Source organism: Mastomys coucha, unplaced genomic scaffold, assembly GCF_008632895.1.
Source record: "Mastomys coucha isolate ucsf_1 unplaced genomic scaffold, UCSF_Mcou_1 pScaffold12, whole genome shotgun sequence".
In the NCBI taxonomy this organism is placed as follows: domain Eukaryota; kingdom Metazoa; phylum Chordata; class Mammalia; order Rodentia; family Muridae; genus Mastomys; species Mastomys coucha.
The window spans coordinates 41,846,549-41,868,700 of NW_022196894.1; the positions used below are offsets into that span (position 1 = coordinate 41,846,549).

Sequence of the window (22,152 nt, forward strand, 5' to 3'; positions counted from 1 at the left end):
CCCAACCCACCCCCACTCTGAGAAGCTCGTCTGGCTATGATGTGGATCACATTTTCAATGATTTTTAAATTGTACTTAAAAAAAAAAAGGTTTCCTAGTAATTAAGTATATAAAAGTCCTTGATATTAAATTTCTCATAGTGAAATAAAACACGCTTTAACAAGATGGTGTCAATTTAAGTTTGACCACTTGGCTCTTTTCATTCTTTCTCTCACATTTTCAGAGGGAACTGATTTATCTATTATGTTCAGCCTTGCAAATGTCCCCAAGTGCCCACAAACAGTCCTGATTGATACTGGGGAGCTACAAATAACTGGAACATTAATCTTTGATGTTTTTAAATGGAAATATTTCCTGCAAAATGGCTACTCAACAAAACACTGAGTTGCAAGTGGTCTGGCTACAAATGCCGAGTCGTTTCTTACGTACCCATCCATGGTATGGAGACCTGGACTTTCATTCCCAACGGAGTACATGCAGTAATTCTGTTTACAGTTTACTGGAGACAGGGGGAGGGGTAGTCACCTTACATACAAGTTTACAGTATGTATCATGTTACGATATATATGTTACATGTGTATCAAATGCACTACATTCACCACTTCAGATAAAGGTCAGGGAGCTCCTTCAACACTGGAACAAAGGAATGTTTGTTTTATAAGACCTACCAAAGAAACAGCAAAATGAACGAGAACACACATAGGCACTAGTCTCAAAGCTGCACAATATGGAAGCAAAGGGTTGGAGATGAGAAATTCAGGAAAATATACACGTATGAGCTTGCCGAGGAAGAGGAAAGAAATCACAGTTCTAGTCTTCAAGGCTACGGAAGGCATTCTGCATATCTTCAAGAAGCTGTGCATAGTCGGCCTTGATCTTTGCCTCACCATCTTTCACTGGATCCTGAAAAAGAAAAGAATACAAATTTATCTATGGGAAATAATTTTCAAGATGTGTGATAGGTCATTTATTAATATGGAATATCAACTTAAGTGGAGGTACACTGGTAAATCACAGGTAAACCCTACTTTCTTTTACAGTGGAAATGTGCAAATAGACTAACACAAAACCAAACATTTCATTTCTGGATTTTGCCTGCTATTGACACTCAATGATCAAACCTCTGCGCTGTGTAAACTAGTGGGAATCTGGTAGCATCACACATTAGATGTATGTGTACATACAACAAGTGGAGTTAAAATTCAGTGAATTTCCTACTCAAGGGCTGGTGGCATCACACTTGGATAGAGAAGGGAAGCACGGACAATAATCTAAGACCTGAATTCAGGTCATCGGGTTAAGCAGCCAGGGCCATTACCCATTAAGTCACCTGGTGGCCTTTAGATCTGAACCTCTGTTTCTGTAGTATGAATATATCCAGAGGATCATTTTTAATGGGTGATTATTCTATATGCCTGTAAATCATGACTTGAGAAATGATGAAATGTAATCAAATTCATCAAACACTTTAAAGATAGTCATGTATTTTTGTTTCTACCGGTTTAAGTTCACTTAACTAGTTAAACTTTGTAAGAATGTGGAGGCTAGATGAGATAAAAGGCCCTCTAGTAAAGTAGCTACTGTCCAGCCAAGACTTCACTTTAAACTTAGCCTAGTAGCTAAGACAGAGAAAACACATTAAGATTTATTTTGGAAATGATATACTATAATTTAATTTAAAAAAACATGCACATGTGTGTCTGAGTGTATATCTTTATATCATTTGTGTGCAAGAGCCTTTGGGGGTCAGAGGAGGTGCTAGATCGTTGGAACTTCAGGAGCTGTAATATACCATGTGGGTACTGGGATTGAACCCAGGCTCTCTGCAAGAATAGTAAGTGCTCTTACTGGATGACCATCTCTTAGCCTCACAGACATGACACACCTCAGTCTTTACCACTGGAATTCCTGAGTGACCCTAACTTGGAAGACGGTTTTGGCTTTACACAACCTAAGCAGTATAAAATGAAAAGTGCACATCAGGGGCTGAGATAAAGACTTGTTGGTTTTCCAGAGGACTCATGTTCTCAGCATCCATACCAGGTATCCAACACCTACTTCTGGCCCCCGCAGGTATCCACACACCTGTGGCACACATATGTATGACAAATGCACATATACACATAAATAAAATGAGAATAAATCTTAAACAGAAAAGAAAAATGCAAATTTCAAATCTTAGGTTTAGAACTCAAATAGGGCAGGAAGGAAGAAAAAGGGAGGAAGGGGGGAAGGAGGGAGGGAGGAAGAAAAGAATAGTTGGTTTCTTACTGACACAAGCTGAGGTAGAAAGGAAATATACCTTGAATTTCATGGAGGAAAGTTTATAGAGAATCTCCCCCATGTGCTCCCGGATGATGGACCATGTGATCTTATTGTCACTCTGAGCAGTGGTCTCCACAGCTCGGCGGGCCATGTCATAGAATGAAATCATGTTGGACAGCATCCCCACTGTCTTGTAGAATGGACAGAACCTAGGGAAACAAACAACAGGAAGTCAGCAAAAACAACCTGCAAGGCAAACTCACACCTTTACTATGTGAAACTTTAGTTATGAATGATTAGCCATTAGTTTGTGTAGTATGCATTCTGCCACTATTCACTAGATGGTACATAAGGATTGAAACAGTGGGGGAAAGACACCTCAGTTGGATGGCACACATGGATATGAATATGCATGTACTGAAAGGAATGCTGACTTTTCTGCTGAGACTGTCAACCAGAGAACGTCGGGGCAGGACTCTAAGTGACTAGTCAGCAGTTGGCTTCATACATGCAACTCAATATGGAGCTTAAGTGCTAAAACAATTGTGAAGCAGACTCTCTTGTGACCAGAGATAAGGTTTAAGGAATAATAGGAAAGCAGATAACTGAAAAGTTGCTAAAGTTACCCTGTTCTCCCCCAACCCCATGCCCCATATCTTCCTCTCTCATTTTTTCTCACTGTGCTGAACCCAGGGTCTTGGGTATGCCAGGGAAGCTGTCACCGCCCCTCACCTCCCAAAGTCTTCTGTTTCCTTTAGTATGTTTATTTTTATCTACTTATATATTTTAAAAGCACAGACAGACAGACAGACAGACAGACAGGCACGCACGTATACATACAAACACACACACACACACACACACACACGAACGAGCAAAAACTCAATTCCATGAATCCTATTATAATCTTTCTAAAGAATTCTGCCTGTTTTTCTTATGTAGTGATTCCATTCAGGACAGATCAGGGTTATGAAGCTAACACATTGGCCTATTTTTTACTTGCCCTACATTCTGATTAATCCTTCCATTTGCTCAGTTTTTCATCTTGGGGGTCAGTCCTTGCCTTCCATCTTCTCTGAGAGCCTCTGCTGTGAACACCACACTAGCTTCTAGCTGGTCCATGAGCTTTCTAGGATTCTGTCTCCAGCATCCACTTTACCATAAGGAGGTAGGGACACATACATATGCTACTGTGCTTGGTTTTGAGTGGATTTGGGGGGGGAGTAAAATCAGGTACACTGAGCCATTTTCCTAGTGTTTCTCTCTCTTTTTTATGGAGTCAAATAAAAAGAAAAGGCTAGCTGAAGACAAAAGACGCAAATTCATAATCTTTGAAGACAAAAGACGCAAATTCATAATCTTTAAAACAGGTTCTCTAAAACACCCATGCACTAGTAGAGAAACAGGCAAGCATGGGGAAACGGTGGAAGAAGAGAGGAGGAGAGGCACTCAGCAAGATTTTTTTTTTTGCAGCAAGAAACGTGAGTCTCGGGCTGGTGAGATGGCTCTGCGGGGAAGAGCACCGACTGCTCTTCAGAAGGTCATGAGTTCAATTCCCAGCAACCACAAGGTGGCTCACAACCACCTGCAATGAGACCTGATACCCTCTTCTGGTGCGTCTGAGGACAGCAAAAGTGTACCTACATATAATAAATAAATAAATCTTTAAAAAAAAAAAAAGAAAGAAAGAAACGTGAGTCTCTTATGAAATGAGGCAGAGAAAGCACAAAATCAATCCTTAGGCAAGGCCAGTAGAAAGCAGCAGGGAAGGAAGCTGAGGCAGGGGTGCTGCCCCAGGTCTGCACACAAAGCCACAATTCACTCTAATTATAGCCTGCTGTGAGTGAAAACACTGTCAGAATTTGACTACCAAGAAAACTGAGACAAGGGGCATATTTGATGTCTGCTATGAACATATAAAATAAGCAATATACTGAATCGGAATGCACTCATATGAGAAAGTTTTCAATGCACAGGCAGCTCTCTCCCAAAACACAACAGAAAATCCTCAAATAAACAAGGAAATCAGTGCAGGGAGCATACCTGTCATAAGGAGTGTACCCATTTTGTTGTAGGAAGTCATCTTTAATAAGTTTTGCTACCTCCAGAGTGATTTTATCCGTCTCTGCTAAAGAGGCCTAGGAAAGAAAAGTATAGCTTAAGAAATTTAATCTATCGCATGAGATTGATGGTAACAATTAATTAGCAAGTATACATCAACATAACAATCAGTTATCACTAGTAAAAAGAACCTTATGCTTTTTAATAGTGAGGAAACAGCACATAAATAAAAAAATCTAGCATTTAGCGTTAGGTATAGTGGGCTCATGCCTATGATCTCAGTATTTAGCCAGTTGAAGCAGGAAGATTGCTCTGAGTTCTAGGCTAGCCTGGAGAGCAAAGTAAATTTCAGGCAGGTCTGAATTGAACCTCTCAAAGTTCAGTACTCTAAAGCACAATCACATTGCTGTGAGCCGTTTTTAAACTTGCCCCTCTTGCACCCCTAAAACCCTAAGCCCACAAACTGCACTGCTCCCCTTCCTCGTTTGGACAGCTGACAAGTAAGATCACACATTGTTCTGTGACTAGCTTAGCGTTGCAGCATATGATAACAACACACTGTACTAATGTACTGTCTGTTCATTCACTAATAAGTGGACATTCAAGTCACTTTCACTCTTGGTTAACTATGGATAATACTGTTATCAACATGAGTAGGCTTTTAATTTTTTTAATTATTATTTTATGTGTATGAGCATTTTGCCTGCATGCATGTATGTGTACTATGCGTGTGCCTGACTCCCAGAGGTCAGAAGAAAGCACTGGATATCTTTTTTTTTTTTTAAAAAAAAGGTTTATTTATTATTATATGTAAGTACACTGTAGCTGTCTTCAGACACTCCAGAAGAGGGCGTCAGATCTCATTATGGGTGGTTGTGAGCCACCATGTGGTTGCTGGGATTTGAACTCAGGACCTTCAGAAGAGCAGTCAGTGTTCTTACCTGCTGAGCCATCTCTCCAGCTCAGCACTGGATATCTTGAAACTGGGGTTAGGGATGGTTGTGAACCACCCCTTGAGGGCTCTTAACCACGGAGTCATCTTACTAGTCCTGATTACTTTTTTGAAAGCATCTATGTGTATATGTGTACAGCCATGTGTGTTGATGTGTACCATGTATGCACATGATCCCAGAAGCAGAAGAGGGTATCAGATGCCCTAGAACTGGAACTACATGTGATTGTAAGCTGTTTGATGTGGGTGCAGGAAACAACCTGGTTCTCTACAAGAGTGGTAAGTACTCTTAACTTCTGAACTACTTTTGCAACACCCCCTTTACATTTATTTATTTTTATTGTATGTGTATGGTGTTTGCCTACATGTATGTCTCTGTACTGTATATGTGCAGTACTTGGCAGAAGGGCATCAGACCTTCTGAAACTGGAGTTAAAGGCTGCTATGAGGTGCCATGTGGATGCTGGGAATTGAACCCAGGTCCTCTGGAACAGCAGCCAGTACTCTTAACTGCTGAGCCAATTCTCCAGTATCCAATCCCCACACGTTTTTAACATTTATTTTCTTAGAATCATATACAGTATATTTGATCCTATTCTATTTTTCCCTTCCCTCAATCCTCCTTGATCCTCCCCCACCACCCTGCCCATTCTTTAAAGTACTTTTTAGTATCTTACCTAGTCTCTATTATTTGAATCCAGTTTTTAAGTTTGTTTGACAGAAATCTAAACAGTCCATAAAGTTACTTTGTTTTTCACATTACAGGATGTTTAGAACTATGGTGGATAGCAAGTATTCACTTATGTGAGGGCTGTTTTATTGGTAAACTAGTTACAGAGCCTCAGTCACTAGGTATCACTGCCTAAAATGCTCTACTGTTGCCAATCACCCAGGCAAACATGAGATAATACCATTGTTGCTGGGCTCACTAACAAAAGGAGAAAGGGGCAGATCCCAGAGTTCAAGGCCCTCTAGGGAGACTTATGTGCATTAGCACGTTAGGTAAGGAGTGATCAAGTCTTTCATAGATTTCTTTTCAAAAGATCTCTTTCATCTCTATTTGTTTCTCCAACCACATGTAAATATTTTAAGCAAGCATCATGTTTTGTTTTAAATTATACAAAAATGTATATTTTATTTTGAGAAAGCATTTTCACTATTTAAAGCATTCTCTGGTGTTTTTGACATGGTGATTTTAAGATCCACCATGCTATTCTTTGCTACATAATTCACTTTCTTTCAACCTTGGCAATTTCATTCTGTATGCACATTCTCTTTTTTTTTCCCCCAGAGTTTCTCTGTGTGGCCTTGGGTATCTTAGATCTCCTTCTGAAGAGTAGGCTAGCCTTGAACTCACAGAGATCCACCTGCCTCTGCCTCCTGAGGGATTACAGGCATGTGCCACCACTGCCTGCTGAATTCTCCATTCTTCATATTCTATCTTTGCCCTTGTTAGAGGGCAATCCAATTTCATCTCATTTTCTACTACCATATCTATCTGCTGAGGACTCAAGGCACCCAGCACTGTGTCTACTATGACCACTCTAGATGATATACTCATCATTTGTATACCAGTCCCAGATCCCACAGTACCTGGCAACACCCAGCTGTACAATTTTTGCCATTCAAACTCCTGTAGACTGTTGTATTATTGCTGTTTCAAAGACTCTTTATAGGTCTGTAATATTTCTGGTTTCCTTTTTTCATCTGTCTACTCTATCCTTTGGTTACATTTTAGAGAGTAGACTATCAATTTTATTTACTAAAAACTTCCTTTAAAAATTTATTATATTGTGGGAGAGATGGCTCAGTGGTTAAGAGCACTGACTGCTCTTCCAGAGGTCATGAGTTCAAATCCCAGGAACCACATGGTAGCTCACAACTATCCATAATGAGATCTGAATGCCCTCTTCTGGTACATCTGAAGACAGCAATAGTGTACTTAGATATAATAATAAAATAAATCTTTAAAAAATTTTTATTATATTTATTTTGTGTGTATGAGTGTTTTGCCTGCAAATATGTTGAGTATACCCGTGTGTACCCAGTGCCACAGAGGCCAGAAAAGGTATTTGATCCCCTAGAACTGGAATTACAGCCAGTGACGAGCTGCCATGTGAGTGCTGGGAACCAAATGTAGATCCTCTGAAAGAGCAGCAAGCGCTCTTGACCACTGAGCTGTCTCTCCAGCCCCACCGTTGCTTTCTTGTTATACTTAAGGAAAACTGCAGAAGTCCTTTTCTAATCCTACATAACAAAAAGAGCCTTATAAGACTGGTTTTCTTTAACATTTATATATGTATGTAAGTAGTGTGTATGTGTGCTCACACGTGTGCACATGTGCAAGTGCCATAACACAAACGTGGAAGTTAGAGGACAAGTTTTGGGAGTTTCCTTTTTTACCACGTGGGTCCCAGGAGTTGAACTCAAGTCATTGGGCTTGGCAGCAAGTGTCTTTATCATAGATGTGTTTTTTTAAGGTTGAAGAGATGGTTCAGAAGTTAAGAACACACATTGCTATTTCATAAGACCCAGATTTGATTCCCACACCACCTCATAACTGTGTGCAACTGTCTGACACCTCTAGCTCCCAACAGCATGTGCACTCTCATGTACATATCCACAGACAGTCACACATACAAAATAAATCCCCCAAAATTTTGTTTTCTATTGATGTGCAAGTGTTCCCTTTCATGCCTAAAATTTTAACCTATTTGTAGTTTACCTTTGTATGTGGAAATGGGAAGCAACCTGGTTTTATTTGCTTCAGACACTTAATGGTTGTCCACTGCTGACCAAAACAGGCCATCCTTCCCTCACCTGATCTGTGGCACTCTGCAGGACTGAGGATACAGATATGAGTCTACCCGTGCTCTGTCTATGGGTGTACTTGGCTGTTGTCTCACCAATACCACACCGTTTTTATTACTCTCGTTTTCTGTTAATACCCAATAGGAGAACATCCCTTCCTTATTTACTCTTTTCTTAAGAGTGAATGTCTAGGACAGCAAATGAACTTTAGAATGATTACTGTTTAATCAGAAGATCCAGCCTCAGTGGACTGAGACGCAGATCAGTAATAAGCATGTTTGTTTGATATGCATGGGGTACAATCTCCAGGGTTGAAATATAAAGTCAGCGAGGAATGTGCTTGGTAGTGCACTGACTTTATAGTTCAAACAGAAGTGGTATTATCAAAAATGTGTTTTAGTGCATATATGTGTGTGAGTGCTCATGTATGTGTGCATGGTACAGAGAGTTGTGGAGGCCAGACATCAACTCTGTAAGGCAACTGTACCCCAGTCCTCTGAGAGAGCAGCGAGTGCTTTGAAGTAGTTGTCCAGCCTTCCTGCCCCATGTTCTATTTAAGACAGTGTGTTGTTATGTGCTTGGGCTACTATAAAACTTCTGGGCTCAAGTACCTTTCCCTTCCATGTCCCCAGCAGCTGTACAATATAGGCAGGCACACACTACCATGTGGAGGTTAGCATTATTAGTTTTTACAGAGTTACAAAGTTCTCTTTCTTGCTTTGTAAGAAATTTCTAAAATTAGAACAGTAAACTTCAAATATTGTTTACATATTGGTTGAGGTATCATTTTCCTATTACATTTATTATACTGGCAAGTTATAATAAACTGTTTTACATATGGATACATACATGCTCATGTGTGTGTAGAAGCTTGCATGTGGGCAGTGTGTCTGCACGTGTGCATGTGGAAGGCAGAGGCTGATGTTGGTTGTCTTCCTCCATCATTCTCTTATGTTTTCTCACTGAACTCAGGACTTACCAGTAGAATGGTGGCCCAAGCAGCCCCAGGCACCCTCAGGTCTACCGCCATACTGCTGGAATCACATGCACACAGCAGCACATGTGGCTTTCTACACAGGTCTTGGCCATCTGAACTCAGATGCCTGTAGCTGTCTGTGCAGCGAGCACTTGACTGAGTCATCTCCCCAGCTCCTACTGATTTATTTCTGCATCACATTTGCTACTCTCTGATTCTTCGTGATGGATTGTGTTTGTATGCCCTACTAGGACTGATAAATGAGTATTTAATATTTTAATCTGTAATCATAAGCAAAATATTTTTCTCAAATTACCTTTGTTTGGTACTGTAGGCTGATTCCTTGCTCCTCTGAGAGGATCACAATACTCTGTAAATACTAAGTGTGTAATACATGCCTTAGATGTTAGCTATCTAATAACATTATCCTTTGTTGGAAAAAATTAGGAGGTTATTTCATCAGATATAATAAAAATAACAGGCTGTGGCATGGTGGCACATACCTATACTCCCTGTGCTTGGGAGGTACAGATAGGACTGTGAATGTGAAACTAGCTTGAACTACATAGTAATAATCTATCTCAAAACAGGGAAGGGGAGCCGGGCGGTGGTGGCGCATGCTTTGATCCCAGCACTTGGGAGGCAGAGGCAGGCGGATTTCTGAGTTCGAGGCCAGCCTGGTCTACAGAGTGAGTTTCAGGACAGCCACGACTATACAAAGAAACCCTGTCTAGAAAAACAAAACAAAACAAAAAAAAAAACAGGGAAGGGGTTGGGGAGAAATTTTAAGTCCTGGCTAGTTCTTTATATGACCTGAGAAATCATTCAATTGTGAGATTTAAAATGACTAAAGTTATTTATACCATCTTCATCTGGAATATCTAGATCTAGGCAATTGTATGTAAGTCACTTATTGAAGGTCCCGTAGCTAATTATTAGAGGAACGAGAATCTGATCCTTTGATTCCCAGCCCTACTGCCACTACAAAAATTATGTTAACGGGCCTTAGTTCCATATCTAATTTGACAGGTGATGGGTGTCTTGTTTTCACCTGTCATGAGCCCAGGACCATGCTAAACGCTGTACTGAATATAAGGCCCAGTTAGTTCTATCACAGATGGGCTTCAGAATTGTGGCACTCTCCCTACCTTAGGCTCCTGAGTGCTGAGACTAGTCGGAGCACTTACACCAGCCAGGCAAGCACCTGTATAGTTAAGTTTCAGCAACTTGTACGGCACCCAGTGCAGCCCCACGCACCTTTCCCACGAGCTGCACAATTTCCGCCAGATCCTCTTCCTCCTGCAGAATCTCCTTAGCTTTGGTCCTCAGAGGAACGAACTCTGTGAAGTGTTTGTCATAGTATTCATCCAAGGCACGCATGTACTTGCTGTAGCTGATGAGCCAGTTGACAGAGGGGAAGTGCTTGCGTTGAGCTAATTTCTTATCCAAGCCCCAGAACACCTGATTTAAAAATACAGAAGTTAGGTCTTTCTTTTTCAAAGAAGTATAGTAAATCTGTCCCTAAGAAGAACTTTGTAACTTCTTGGGCCAATTATGTATCATATTAGCATATGTAAATATAACTGCAATATTAAACTGTGCAAAACCCAATCTTAACTAAAAATCACATTTCTCCATTTTCCTGGTGAGTGATAACTATATCAAATGTGATAGTAAGAAAGAAAACAGGCGCAACTGGAGACTATTATGGTATAACAACAGAAGGACCAGAGGGTTTACTGAGACGGAACAGACATTTACCTTGACTAAAATCCTTTAAACACTCTGAGAAACTCAAGTCACTAACACTTGAGTCAATTCAAACAACATAATTTAAAACTATAGTTCTGATTCGCAAACATTTTTAATTTAGGCTTCTTTAATGAATAGCTATCCACTAAAATTTATGCCTTGACTCAGGTAAACAACTGTCTAAATAGAAACCACATTTTCCAGCCTTGCTCTCACCTGGTATAGTTACCCTGGCAGCAGCTAGATGCAGAAGACTACCAGGCTAAGCAATGGGAGAGCAGCGAGAGAAGAGCCAGGTGCTCCTGCATGACGGGAGATACCCACTGTCTGATGGGACCGAGGACTATCCTGGGATGTTCTGGTATTATGCAGTTTGGGGCCTATTCAGTTCTATACTTAAGAGTTAGTTTATTGGGTAGGATAACTCTAACTAAAGAAAACTTTGCTACAAGGATGTATTCCAGGTTTCTATTACATTTAGTATAAACTGTGAGGAACTAAGAAAAACCAGAATGTATTAAACTTTCACAGTGTTAAGGATGCTATTAAAACACTTTTGTTTTAATTTCTGCCAGTTCTTTAGTGATTAAACTAAACATCTGATGATCACTTGGCTAAATCACAACTGGGTGTGGCAGCAGGGAAGTCATACCTGAACAATACCCAGAGTAGCCGAAGTGACTGGATCAGAAAAATCACCACCAGGTGGAGAAACTCTAGAAACAAAAATAGAATCATTAGAAACGTTATGAAAAATAATCACATACATCATATATTTGAAAGTTAACAATACAAAGACACCAAAACACTTATGGATGTCAGAGGACACTGTGGGGTCTGCCTTGTTTGAGACAGTTTGTTTGCCCTTGTACATGCTGTGTCTATCTTGGGAGTTTCCAGGGATTCTCCTATCTCTACTTCGCATATGGCTGTAGGGGTGCTGGGATTTAAAAGTCCCCTCCAACATCCTGTTTTAAATGGACTCTGGGAATTCAATGCTGCAAACACTAACCTAGTGAGCCTCTCCCTAGGTCCCAGCCTTAATGTTTGCATAGATGTAACTTTAAAAGTAAATGACCCCTGGGAAAAACCTTGTTGAAAATACGAATGGCAATTATTGAATGCCATCTAGTCTGAGAAATGAAAACAGTCATTTATTGTAATTAGTTTCAAATTCTAATACAAAAGATGAAATAGGAACGTTCTGAGAACTGTAAGGCTTTATGCAGTAGTCATAAATCTATATACTTTGTCCTTAGCATGAGATAACCTCCTCTTAACACACCTACAGTTTTTAAAGTTAGTTCTAAGATACAATGAGTTGAATTTACGAAGTCATGGAAGTCACACCCATGAAACCCAAAGATACAAAGACAGCCTGAATTGCTTCACAAAGTGCCTTTGAAGCTCTCTGAGTGCAATTCTGCTTAAGAAGCTCCACTCCCAGAGCAATGTATATATATCCTCCCTTCCTCCTCCCTCCTCCCTCCTCTCTGCTCCTGCGGGTATAGGTGTGTGTGTTTGTGTGTGCAGACCAGTGGATGACTTCACGCATTGATCCTTAGGAGTCATCTACCTTGTTTTTTTGAGACAGTCTCTCACTTGGCCCAGTGCTTACTAAGTAGTGTGGGCTGGTTGCCCAGCAAGCCCCAGAAATCCCTCACCTGTTTCCACACCCTATGCCTGGTTCTGGAATTAGAGGCACGTGACAACACACACAGCTTTTTTTTTTTAAATGTAGGTTCTGCAATCTCAGATCCTCAAGCTTATGTGGTAAACACTTTACTGACTGAGCAATCTTCCCAGCCCTCTCTTTAAAATAAGTGACGTTCTTTTTCTTTTGAGAAGTCAAGAGCACGAGCTGGGCATGGTGGGAATGTCTATTGGCAAAGGCAAGGCAACTAGCCCCATGTCAGCCCTGCTACACAGTCAGCCCGTCTCCACCGAGTAAACAGATACAGAGAGGAAAGCAAACACGTGGCTGCTTACGCTCCCACGATGCTGACACTCCCTTCTCTCTCAGGGTTTCCAAGACATTTCACCCTGCCTGCTCGCTCATAGAAAGAAGCCAGCCGGGCACCAAGGTATGCAGGGTATCCACTATCTGAAAACAAAGAGAAAAGTTCAAAAGGGAGTTCCAAGGCAGCTCCTAAAATGTTATCAGTGACAACAGACACTAGACTCACCTGCAGGCATTTCGGCTAAGCGACCAGAGATTTCTCTGAGGGCCTCAGCCCATCTAGAGGTAGAGTCAGCCATCATACTGACGTGGTAGCCCATGTCCCGGAAATATTCTGATAGTGTAATTCCTAAATAGAAAAGAACACTGTTAAGTTACACTGTCAGAAAACAAAGTACTGGCTTTTTTTGGTGTTTTACTTTATAAAGTTCCCTAAGAAATTTTAAAACAACAAGCACATGAAGTATCTTGTTAGCCATTTCCCCAAGTTTATATTTCTAGGCACACAGCTGAGCCATACTTCCAAGAATCTTTTCCATTTAGATAAGACATGTAACTGACCTCAATCTAAAAGAATGTGATTTAAAATTCTATGTTCTGTGGCCAGACATGTTATACATTTTTCTAGACTTCCTAAAGCCCTCAAAACGTGCTGAAGCCCAAAGACCGACTTTTGGCCGGGGTTCATCACAGACTGGAAAAGAGCATCCTGGCCACGGCTATGGCAAACAACTGTAATTTGAGGGTTGTTTGTTTGCTTGAGGCAATGTTTACCTGTGTAGCGCTGACTGTCCTGGAACTCACTCTGTAGAACAGTCTGGCCTCAAATCCAGAGATCCACCGGCCTATGCATCTCCAAATGCAGGACTAAATGCATGTGCCATAGCCAAACCTACTCTACACAGGAAAAGGTTTTATGCCTTGCTCTCTGTTTATATAATTAATCCTGAAATAAGTTTCTGAGCACAGCTTGTCTGTAGTGTAAATTAAACATGCATGCTTAACTAAGCTCAAGACATCCTCACGTCCCTTATGTCTCTGATATGCAGACCCAGTCCTGCCCTATACAGTAAAACACCAAAAAACTGAAGTGTCTGGGTCTTGTTATTTATCTCAGCCAAACCTTTTCAATACAGGATTTTAATCTATTAAAGTGGAATAACTCCTACCCGATATACTTGTAATATATTAAAGGAGATAAGATATATATAAATATCTTCCAAAAAACAAATATTATATACAACTCTATGACAATAGAAACATATAGTTATGTCTATATTGCCAGTCGCCTAATGTCCTGACTTTTGTTCTAGCAAGAACAAAACAAGCTCATAAGCAAAGAGAAAAAGTTGCTATAAACCAGCACTTTATTATGTACCACATCATGACTCAAAATAAAAAACACTAAGTATAAAGTGGTTTTAAAAACAAGGCTTTAAAGAATTTAGTATTTACACTTAAAAACAATAAAAATACACCAGATAGTTTAGCCTAATGTTTAGAACAGATTTCTTTTTAAATTTAAGATTTATTTATTTATGTATATTGAGTGCTCTATCTGCACGTACACTGGCATGCCAGAAGAGGGCATCAGATCCCATTACAGCCACCATATAGTTGCTAGGGTTTGAACTCAGGACCTCTGGATGAGCAGCCAGGACTCTTAACCACTGAGACATCTCTCCAGCCTCTAAAACAGACTTTTTAATATAAGCACAGATGTGTTTTAGGTCTGTGAGGAAATGCTACCAACATTTGTATGTTCATATTAGATACTTTGTAGAAAACATAAATAGACATGAGTAATCAAGGGCTCACTAATCACCTACATACACTTTTCAGTGCCTACAAAGAAAAACCAAAACCAAAACCAACCAATAACTCAGACCAAAACCAACCAAACAAACAAATAAAAACAAAACCCAAAAAAGATGAGGGGTAATGTGTCTCCTTAGCACTTGTGAGTTCTGGGGTTTGGTCCCTAGCATGGGGTGAGGAGTCAAAAGACAAACCGAGCTGCACTCATAGATTCAAAAGGAGCAATTATCTTCACTCATCAAAGAACCTGTATAAATCAATATGAAAGACAACTACCATCCAAAAGGAAAACTGACAGCAGGCAGTTTTTAAATGGTTGACGTGCATGGGAAAGAGGTTAGTCCATTTTACATTATAGACTGACTAAGATATAATAAAGCAACAATTGTTAAAATGTCAATCATCCACTCCAGGTGCTAGGCACTTCAGCTGCTTCATGGTTTCTGTGTGCTAACCGGATTAGCACAGGCAAAGATAAGAGGCAAAGTCTCTCACAGTTGCCACACCACTTGAATGGCTATCAGAGGTAAACCCTGACCATCACAGAGATGCTGGTTGCATCACGGTTACCGAAGGTGCAGAGACAGGGCAGCAGGTAAGAGCACTCATGGCTCTTGCAGAGCCCCTGTTTTAGGTTCCAGCACCAGCGGGGTGGCCCTTAACTCCAGCTCCAAAGGGTCAAATGCCCTCTTCTGGCCTCTGCACTCATGCAATGCCAACCCTTAATTTAAAATTCAGTATCTTTTTTTTTTAAAAATTATGTTTCTGCTCTATCCATATAAAGGAAACGGCAACCATATGCAAGATGAGTAGATTTCCCTTTAAGTAGTACTGGAACATGCTACTTTCTTCTCCTTTTCATACATTATAACCAAACAAAAGTGTGAAAAGCAGGACTATAAGTCCAGTGTCTAAGGTGGAGGCACATTTAACCCTGAGCTAAAATAACAAGGAAAAAGATCCAAATGAGTAAAAACAAATCCACGAGCAAGCAGGGAAGTTTCAAGGAGTCTCTGAAGTGACACAACTTGAACTAATCTTCTGTGAACCAAGACACACCTGCTGCGGAGCAGAATGGCCAGAGCAGGAGGTCCTCAGGCCCAGGTTGGCATGGAGGATCCGTAGAAAGATGGAGGTGGGGCTGGTGAGATGGCTCAGGGGGTAAGAGCACCGACTGCTCTTCTGAAGATCCTGAGTTCAAATCCCAGCAACCACATGGTGGCTCACAACCACCCATAATGAAATCTGATGCCCTCTTCTGGTGTATCCGAAGACAGCAACAGTGTACTTATTTATAATAACAAATAAATCTTTGGACCTGAGTGAGCAGGGTTGACCGGAGTGAGCAGAGGTCTTAAAGTCAATTCCCAACAACCAGATGAAGGCTCACAACCATGTTCAGCTTAGTGTGTACTCATATACATAAAATAAATAAATATATCTTTAAAAAAAAAGAAAGATGGAGGTGCAACACAGCACACACAGGCACTCCCTGTCTCCATTACACAGCATGGGTGAGGCAGGGGGAAGAGAAAGGACTCACTACCAATAGCTTGCTGTTCACTCAAGAGAAACGGTAAAATAATTACACAACTGTAACAAATTTCACAAGTAACCATGAAGAATTCCTGCTCCCCTGCACCAGCCACAGCCAGTTCCACCCATCTCTTACAAAGATGAGTAATGGTCCAAGATAGTTAATAAAAACAATGAAGAAGGAAGTACAGTGGTGGCAAGAGAGCCTGCCCAGGAACAGATGAAAAGCGTGGCTGCAGTGAACCGCCCAGAACAAAAATAAAACCAGTACAGAAACGTAGGCTACATTAGAGGCAACACCAGGAACAGACACTGCTCATCTGTGTACACACGAAAGTCTAAATAGACGACAGGATAGGAAATAGCAGGCCTAGAAAACAGAAGGGCTCCACTATGTCTAATGGAAGAAAAGGTTGCAGATATAATTCTCAAGTCTTTCAAAATAAAAAAAAAAAAAAATTCAGAGACTGGCAGGGTTCATGTCTGAAGAAGTATCCAAACTGCCAACACTGCCAATATCCTAAGAAAGCTCTGAGACTTCAAATTTAAAGAGAAATTCTCTGGACCAAAAAAAGTTACTTCTAGAAGGGGGAGAATCATTCTCAGATTTTTGCTCCCAATATTTACTGCTTGATTAAGTGTTCTCAGGCAAAATAATATTGATCCAAGAAGTTTGTACTCGGCCAAACCACTGTTAAGGTTTGGATAGGCATTCCTTCTTCAAAATTGAAACCTGTTTTTTTTCATGAACAAAGTAAGTATTACTATATTAACCCAGTAGACCATAAATCGTGAAGTCTGTGCAAGTCAATATATGTTAGTAAAAACTACCAGGCTACAAAAAATTGTGGTCTAATAATTTTAGTTCAGAAGCACAACTGTTAAAGTTTAAAGGCAACAGGGAAAAAAAACTTGGAAACTTAAGAAAGTAAGAGTTCAAGGAAAATGAAGATTTCTGTGAGTCTTTCTTGCAGAAACTGCCAAAGGACACGTTTAGTAAATCAAGAAAGTAAGGAGAGAAACTAGCCACAGGGAACACTGGCTCCATTTAGGAAAGGCCAAAGTCTAAATAATATTGGCTCTCTAGTTCTACAACAAAACAGAGAGTTAATAATTCCTAAAAATGGAGAAATGAAGGCTGAAGGAGCAGAGGTAGAAAGTGCACAGTGCTACACATTTCTTATCTTTTGGAGTTCCTAAAAGCAGTAGCAGTTATAGATGCATAACTATAGTTACATATAGTACAATGTTAAAATAGAGATAAATAATAAAACTAAGGAGGTAAACGTATTGCTTTATGAGCATTAAGAGACCTGGAAGCTTGGGTGCAGCGCAGGAGTGCTTGCCTCGTATGTGCAAGGAAGGCCCTGGATGTGCTCAACAGCAGCAAGGGCAGGGTGGGTGTGCAGGGGAGGAGGGAGAGGAGCAGGTGAAGAAGACCACACCACCATCTGGAGCAGCGCAACAAACATCTTATGTTTGGGGCTGGAGAGATGGCTCAGAGGTTAAGAGCTTCTTCAGAGGACCTGAGTTCTGTCTGTAGAACCAAGCTGGATAGCTCACGACTGCCTGTAATCGCAGCCCCAGAGGGTTTGACATCCTCTCTGTTCTCTAAGGGCACACAGACACATGGCATAATAGATACACCACATATCCACTTGCACATACAATCTTCTAAAAAACTTTGTTTACTTATTCTCACTATACATATAATAAAGCAGATATTTCTTAAATGCTAGGGAAGTGATTGGATGGGAGTTTTTTAAAGATGAAGTTCTTTGGGAAAGAAAAGCTGGGTGCTAGTGTTAAATTCTTTTCTTCCAACTCCCAGCTCACCAGTGTAGATGGAGGCTTCTCTTGCAGCCACAGGCATGTTGGAGGTATTGGCTACCAGCGCCGTCCTCTTCATGATTGACTCGACTTTACCATCAACTTCCATGGTGAGCTAAGGGTAGGAAATCCATTAGTGAGCTCCAGTTTCAGTATAACACTCCAACAGTTTAGATTTCCTCCATTTACAAAAATTGCAACTTGTTGCTATTTAAACCTTTCATCAGAATTGCCTATATTGCCCACCACGCCAACCTCTCTGCCCTGTTCACAGCACTGTCTAACAAATGGGCAGTTTCATTTGGACATTTCAAATGGTCAAAGGAAATCCATTATCTTATGTACTGTTACTACAGTAGCCCAGATCACAGAGCCCATGAAAAGCTTCACATCTAAACTGTCAGTTTCTTAGGGTTTGTTTTTTAGACAGTGCCTCATGTAGTCCAGGCTAGCCCTGAACTGACCCTTCTGGCTCAGCTTCCTAAGTACAGGAATTACAGGCACATGCCACCATACCAGTCAAAATATAAATGTTTTTTCTTTTATCCATCTTATTTTCCTCTTAAGTGAGAACAAAGAAGAGAAACTTCTAGGTGTCTGACTTTGAAGAATTCATTTTCTTTTTTAAAAATATTAATTTAAAATTCTTTGAAAGCGTATTGACAACTGAAAGCACCATTCTTTGTCGATGTGCAGTATTTCCTCTAGACGATTATTTGGAGTTTTCTATAGACGAACCTCAGGGAAGTCCCGAAGAACTTCTGACATCTCATTTCCTCTTTCACCACATCCAACATAGATGATCACGTCACTGTTGGAGTACTTGGATAGAGACTGGGAAATCACAGTCTTTCCACAGCCAAAAGCCCCCGGAATAGCAGTGGTTCCTCCCTGGACACACCTGAGGACAACAAAACAAAAATTCAAAGAATGTTTATTATGCTGTTGGCTAGCTAATGTATACTGCCAAACAAAGTAGATATTTGTTAAGGTAATTACTCTGAAACATTTCTAAACACATAGACTATATTGATGTAATTATTAGCAACTCATTTGTGCCTAGTAGCATATGTTTTAAGATGGATGTAAGCCAGGTGTGATGCAGCATGCCTTTTATCCCAGCACTCAGGAGGCAGAGGCAGGTGGATCTCTGTGAGTTTGAGGCCAGCCTGCTCTACATGGTTGAGTTCTAGCATTACATAGAGAAAGCATGTCTTTAAAAAAAAAAATGGACGTGTTAGTTCATGCCTATAGTCCCAGCATTTGGGAGGCTGAGGCAGTAGGATTACCCATGAACTGAATGCTAGCTTGAATTACACAGCATCCCAGGCAAGTCTGAGGTACAGAGTGACACACTATCTCAAAATAACAAAAGACAAACTAGCAAGTATTTTATTATGATTAACCATCTTTATCACTTACAGTGGATAGAAAGTGAAAGTGTGTTCCCTAAGACACCCGAGGAAGTATCTTATGAAGCTGTATGAACATAGGGAGATAACAAAATAGCCCCGATGACATTCATGCTTGTACAAGTCTATTCACTAAAGACAACACACAAATTAAAACTATAAAGCACATATGAAGTGTATCTTCTTCATAAGGGGGTCTAGTAAACTTACACCTTACCATAAAGTTTAGTTTAGTCAGGAAGAGTGATAAGGCTATCCTGAAAGAGCTAAGGTTTGAATGAGGGCAGAGGGTATTACAGGAGAGAAACCTAAGAAATCCCAAAGCTTACAGGAATTGGGAACAGATGAGAACAGGGGGCCCATGACAAGGCAATATTCAAAGTTGTGACAAATTTAAAATGTATTGCCCAGTTTAAGGAACCAGCAATGCTAAGAGGAAGACAGAGTTCCCATGGGTAAAAGGAGAAGCGCTGGTATCATGTGTATTCTCAGGAGCTTGCCATGACACCAAGGGCGAGAGCAGGGACAAGCAGAAAGGACAAACTCGTCCCTCCTCTCCTCCTCCCTTCCTTTCTCTCTCACTAGACAGGCAACTCGTGAAAAGAGGCAGAAGAGGGAGACACACTTGAGGAGCCCAGAAGTGTGATAAACCCCAAAAGGGGAAAAGAGGAGGAGGTAGGTGGAGCTTCAGTCTCATTTCTCAGTGAAGGAGAAAGGGGAAGGAGGCAGGCGGCGTTGAGTTGAGTATCTGAAATACGCAGAGAACCATGAAGCAGCTGCGAGGACACAGCAGTGTGGGCAGAAATCAATTTCTACGGATCATCTGGTTTTTCGTGGTATGTGCAAAGCAGAAGGGAACAGCTGAACGGATCCACAGTTGGGATTTTGCCAGGCGAGTCCTGGCAAAATACAAAGTTTTATTATACCACTAGGAACTACTCATAAGATTCAGTCTGTGGAATATATTCTGAATAATGAAGGATACAGACAGGAGGCAATTAGCAGCGAGAGATCTCTGTGGGAAAGAAACAGTAAAGTGATCCAAAGAGCCGCTCAGAAGAGTCAGCCTTCAGTCAGCCTTCAGTGAGAGTGCAGGGGAGGCTGCTCAGTTCAGTGGCAGGGTGCCTGCTTGGCCGGGGGTGGGGGTGGGGGGCTGCCTTTTTTACCTTTTTTTTTTTTTAAAAGATATATTTATTTATTTATTTCATGTATATGAGTACACTGCAGCTGTCTTCAGATACACCAGAAGAGGGCATCATATCCCATTACAGATGGTTGTGAGCCACCATGTGGTTGCTGGGAATTGAACTCAGGACCTCTGGAAGAGCAGTTATGAGCCTTAACCACTGAGCCATCTCTCCAGCCCTACTTTTATTTTTTAAATCATGAGTTTATAGTGATTCAAGGTTGAGGCAGAAACCAGTCTATTTTGGAAATTAAATGATGAGGTCATTGTAGAAAACACAGCTGAGTAAAGCCATGTGTCTAACAAAAGAAAGTAAAAATTTTTAAGCAAAGAAAACGGAAAAGAGCACACTATAAATAACTACTGTTGGCAACATGCATAGTTCATCTGATCTTAGAAATTAACAATTTATAGCAACACCAATCTATTAATTCTAGGACAACTTAAAGTTACTTATATGCTTTGTCACAGATAGTCTTTTAGAAATTTTCTTTCTTCAGGAAGTTTGTTGTTTTTTTTTTTTTAACATAATGTGGTTTTTTTGACTATGCAGGAAAAAAACTTTGCCTCTTTAATTACTGGCAAAGGATGTAACTAATTCACCATTCTTGCCCTAGATAAAACCTACCACTCTATTTAATACAGAGAACTCATATCTGCAAAGATTACAAAAAGACAGATGCATATAATACCTTGGGGGCAAATGGTGGGAGAGAGCAAACTTACGGAAAAAGGGCATCAAGAACTCTCTGGCCAGTAAGCAAAGGATGATTGGCAGGTAGCTTTTCCGTGACAGGCCGCACCTGACGCACAGGCCACACTTGGACCATGCTGAACTTCTCCTTCACACCTTCAAACTCAAGTTCCAGGACGACATCCTGTTCAAACAAACAAAACAGTAAAATTTTAAGGGTGGCCGAATCTGTGACTCATTCTTCTCCCAAAATGTAAGTAAGTAACCTCAGGCTCCTCTTGCAGACAGAAGGCTGCTTCTATAAGTGAGAAGGGAGATGTGTAGTTTTTATGTGTCTTTACATATGGCCATAGTTTTTAACTGAGTGCATCTTGCTGACTAATATAAAGTATGGTAGGAGGTTTTTGGAAAGGCGCACATCAAGTACTAAAGAGCTACATAAATTGTACGTGCACGCCAGGTAAGTCTCCAAGGCTACACATGCTCCCTAAATTCGGGAAAAGTGGCAGTCTCACACTTTCTTTTCACCCTGTTTTACTGTAACAATCATATTGCTCTAATTTGAAAATACATGCCAAGAGTCCCAAAATATTTAATGTTATTTTTATGTTTTTACTAATATTTTTAAAAGGAAGTGAGAGTATGACAGCGTCTTTGACCACTGAGACTGTTTAAACCATTCACAAGTAACTCTAAATTCCAGGAGAAATCTGTAGTCTGTTAAAACATGAGTGGTCTGCTCTAGGGCAATTCCTCCATTTAGAATGAGCGAATCTTTAATCTAGTGAACAAATCTAGACTGCTGTTCTAGAATCTCAAATTGGCATGTGTTCTCTGCATGTTATAAAGCACACACTTATTTTTGTAAACACTTTTGAAAAACTGCTTATTGCATTTTA

General features: G+C 40.5%; 1 protein-coding gene across 1 annotated transcript in view; it reads right to left on the reverse strand.

Moving 5' to 3' along the window:
* Positions 1–204: 204 nt before the first annotated feature.
* Atp6v1a (ATPase H+ transporting V1 subunit A) overlaps positions 205–22,152 on the reverse strand; it is a 52,120-nt gene continuing 30,172 nt past the window's right edge. Inside the window, exons 6-15 of the mRNA XM_031363953.1 lie at positions 21,286–21,437; positions 18,700–18,862; positions 17,968–18,076; positions 13,004–13,126; positions 12,807–12,921; positions 11,470–11,533; positions 10,323–10,526; positions 4,309–4,403; positions 2,303–2,474; positions 205–903 (exon numbers count right to left, since the gene is read on the reverse strand). Coding sequence (XP_031219813.1) covers positions 811–903; positions 2,303–2,474; positions 4,309–4,403; positions 10,323–10,526; positions 11,470–11,533; positions 12,807–12,921; positions 13,004–13,126; positions 17,968–18,076; positions 18,700–18,862; positions 21,286–21,437 — 1,290 coding nt within the window. The 3' untranslated portion in view covers positions 205–810. The remainder of the gene's footprint in view (positions 904–2,302; positions 2,475–4,308; positions 4,404–10,322; positions 10,527–11,469; positions 11,534–12,806; positions 12,922–13,003; positions 13,127–17,967; positions 18,077–18,699; positions 18,863–21,285; positions 21,438–22,152) is intronic.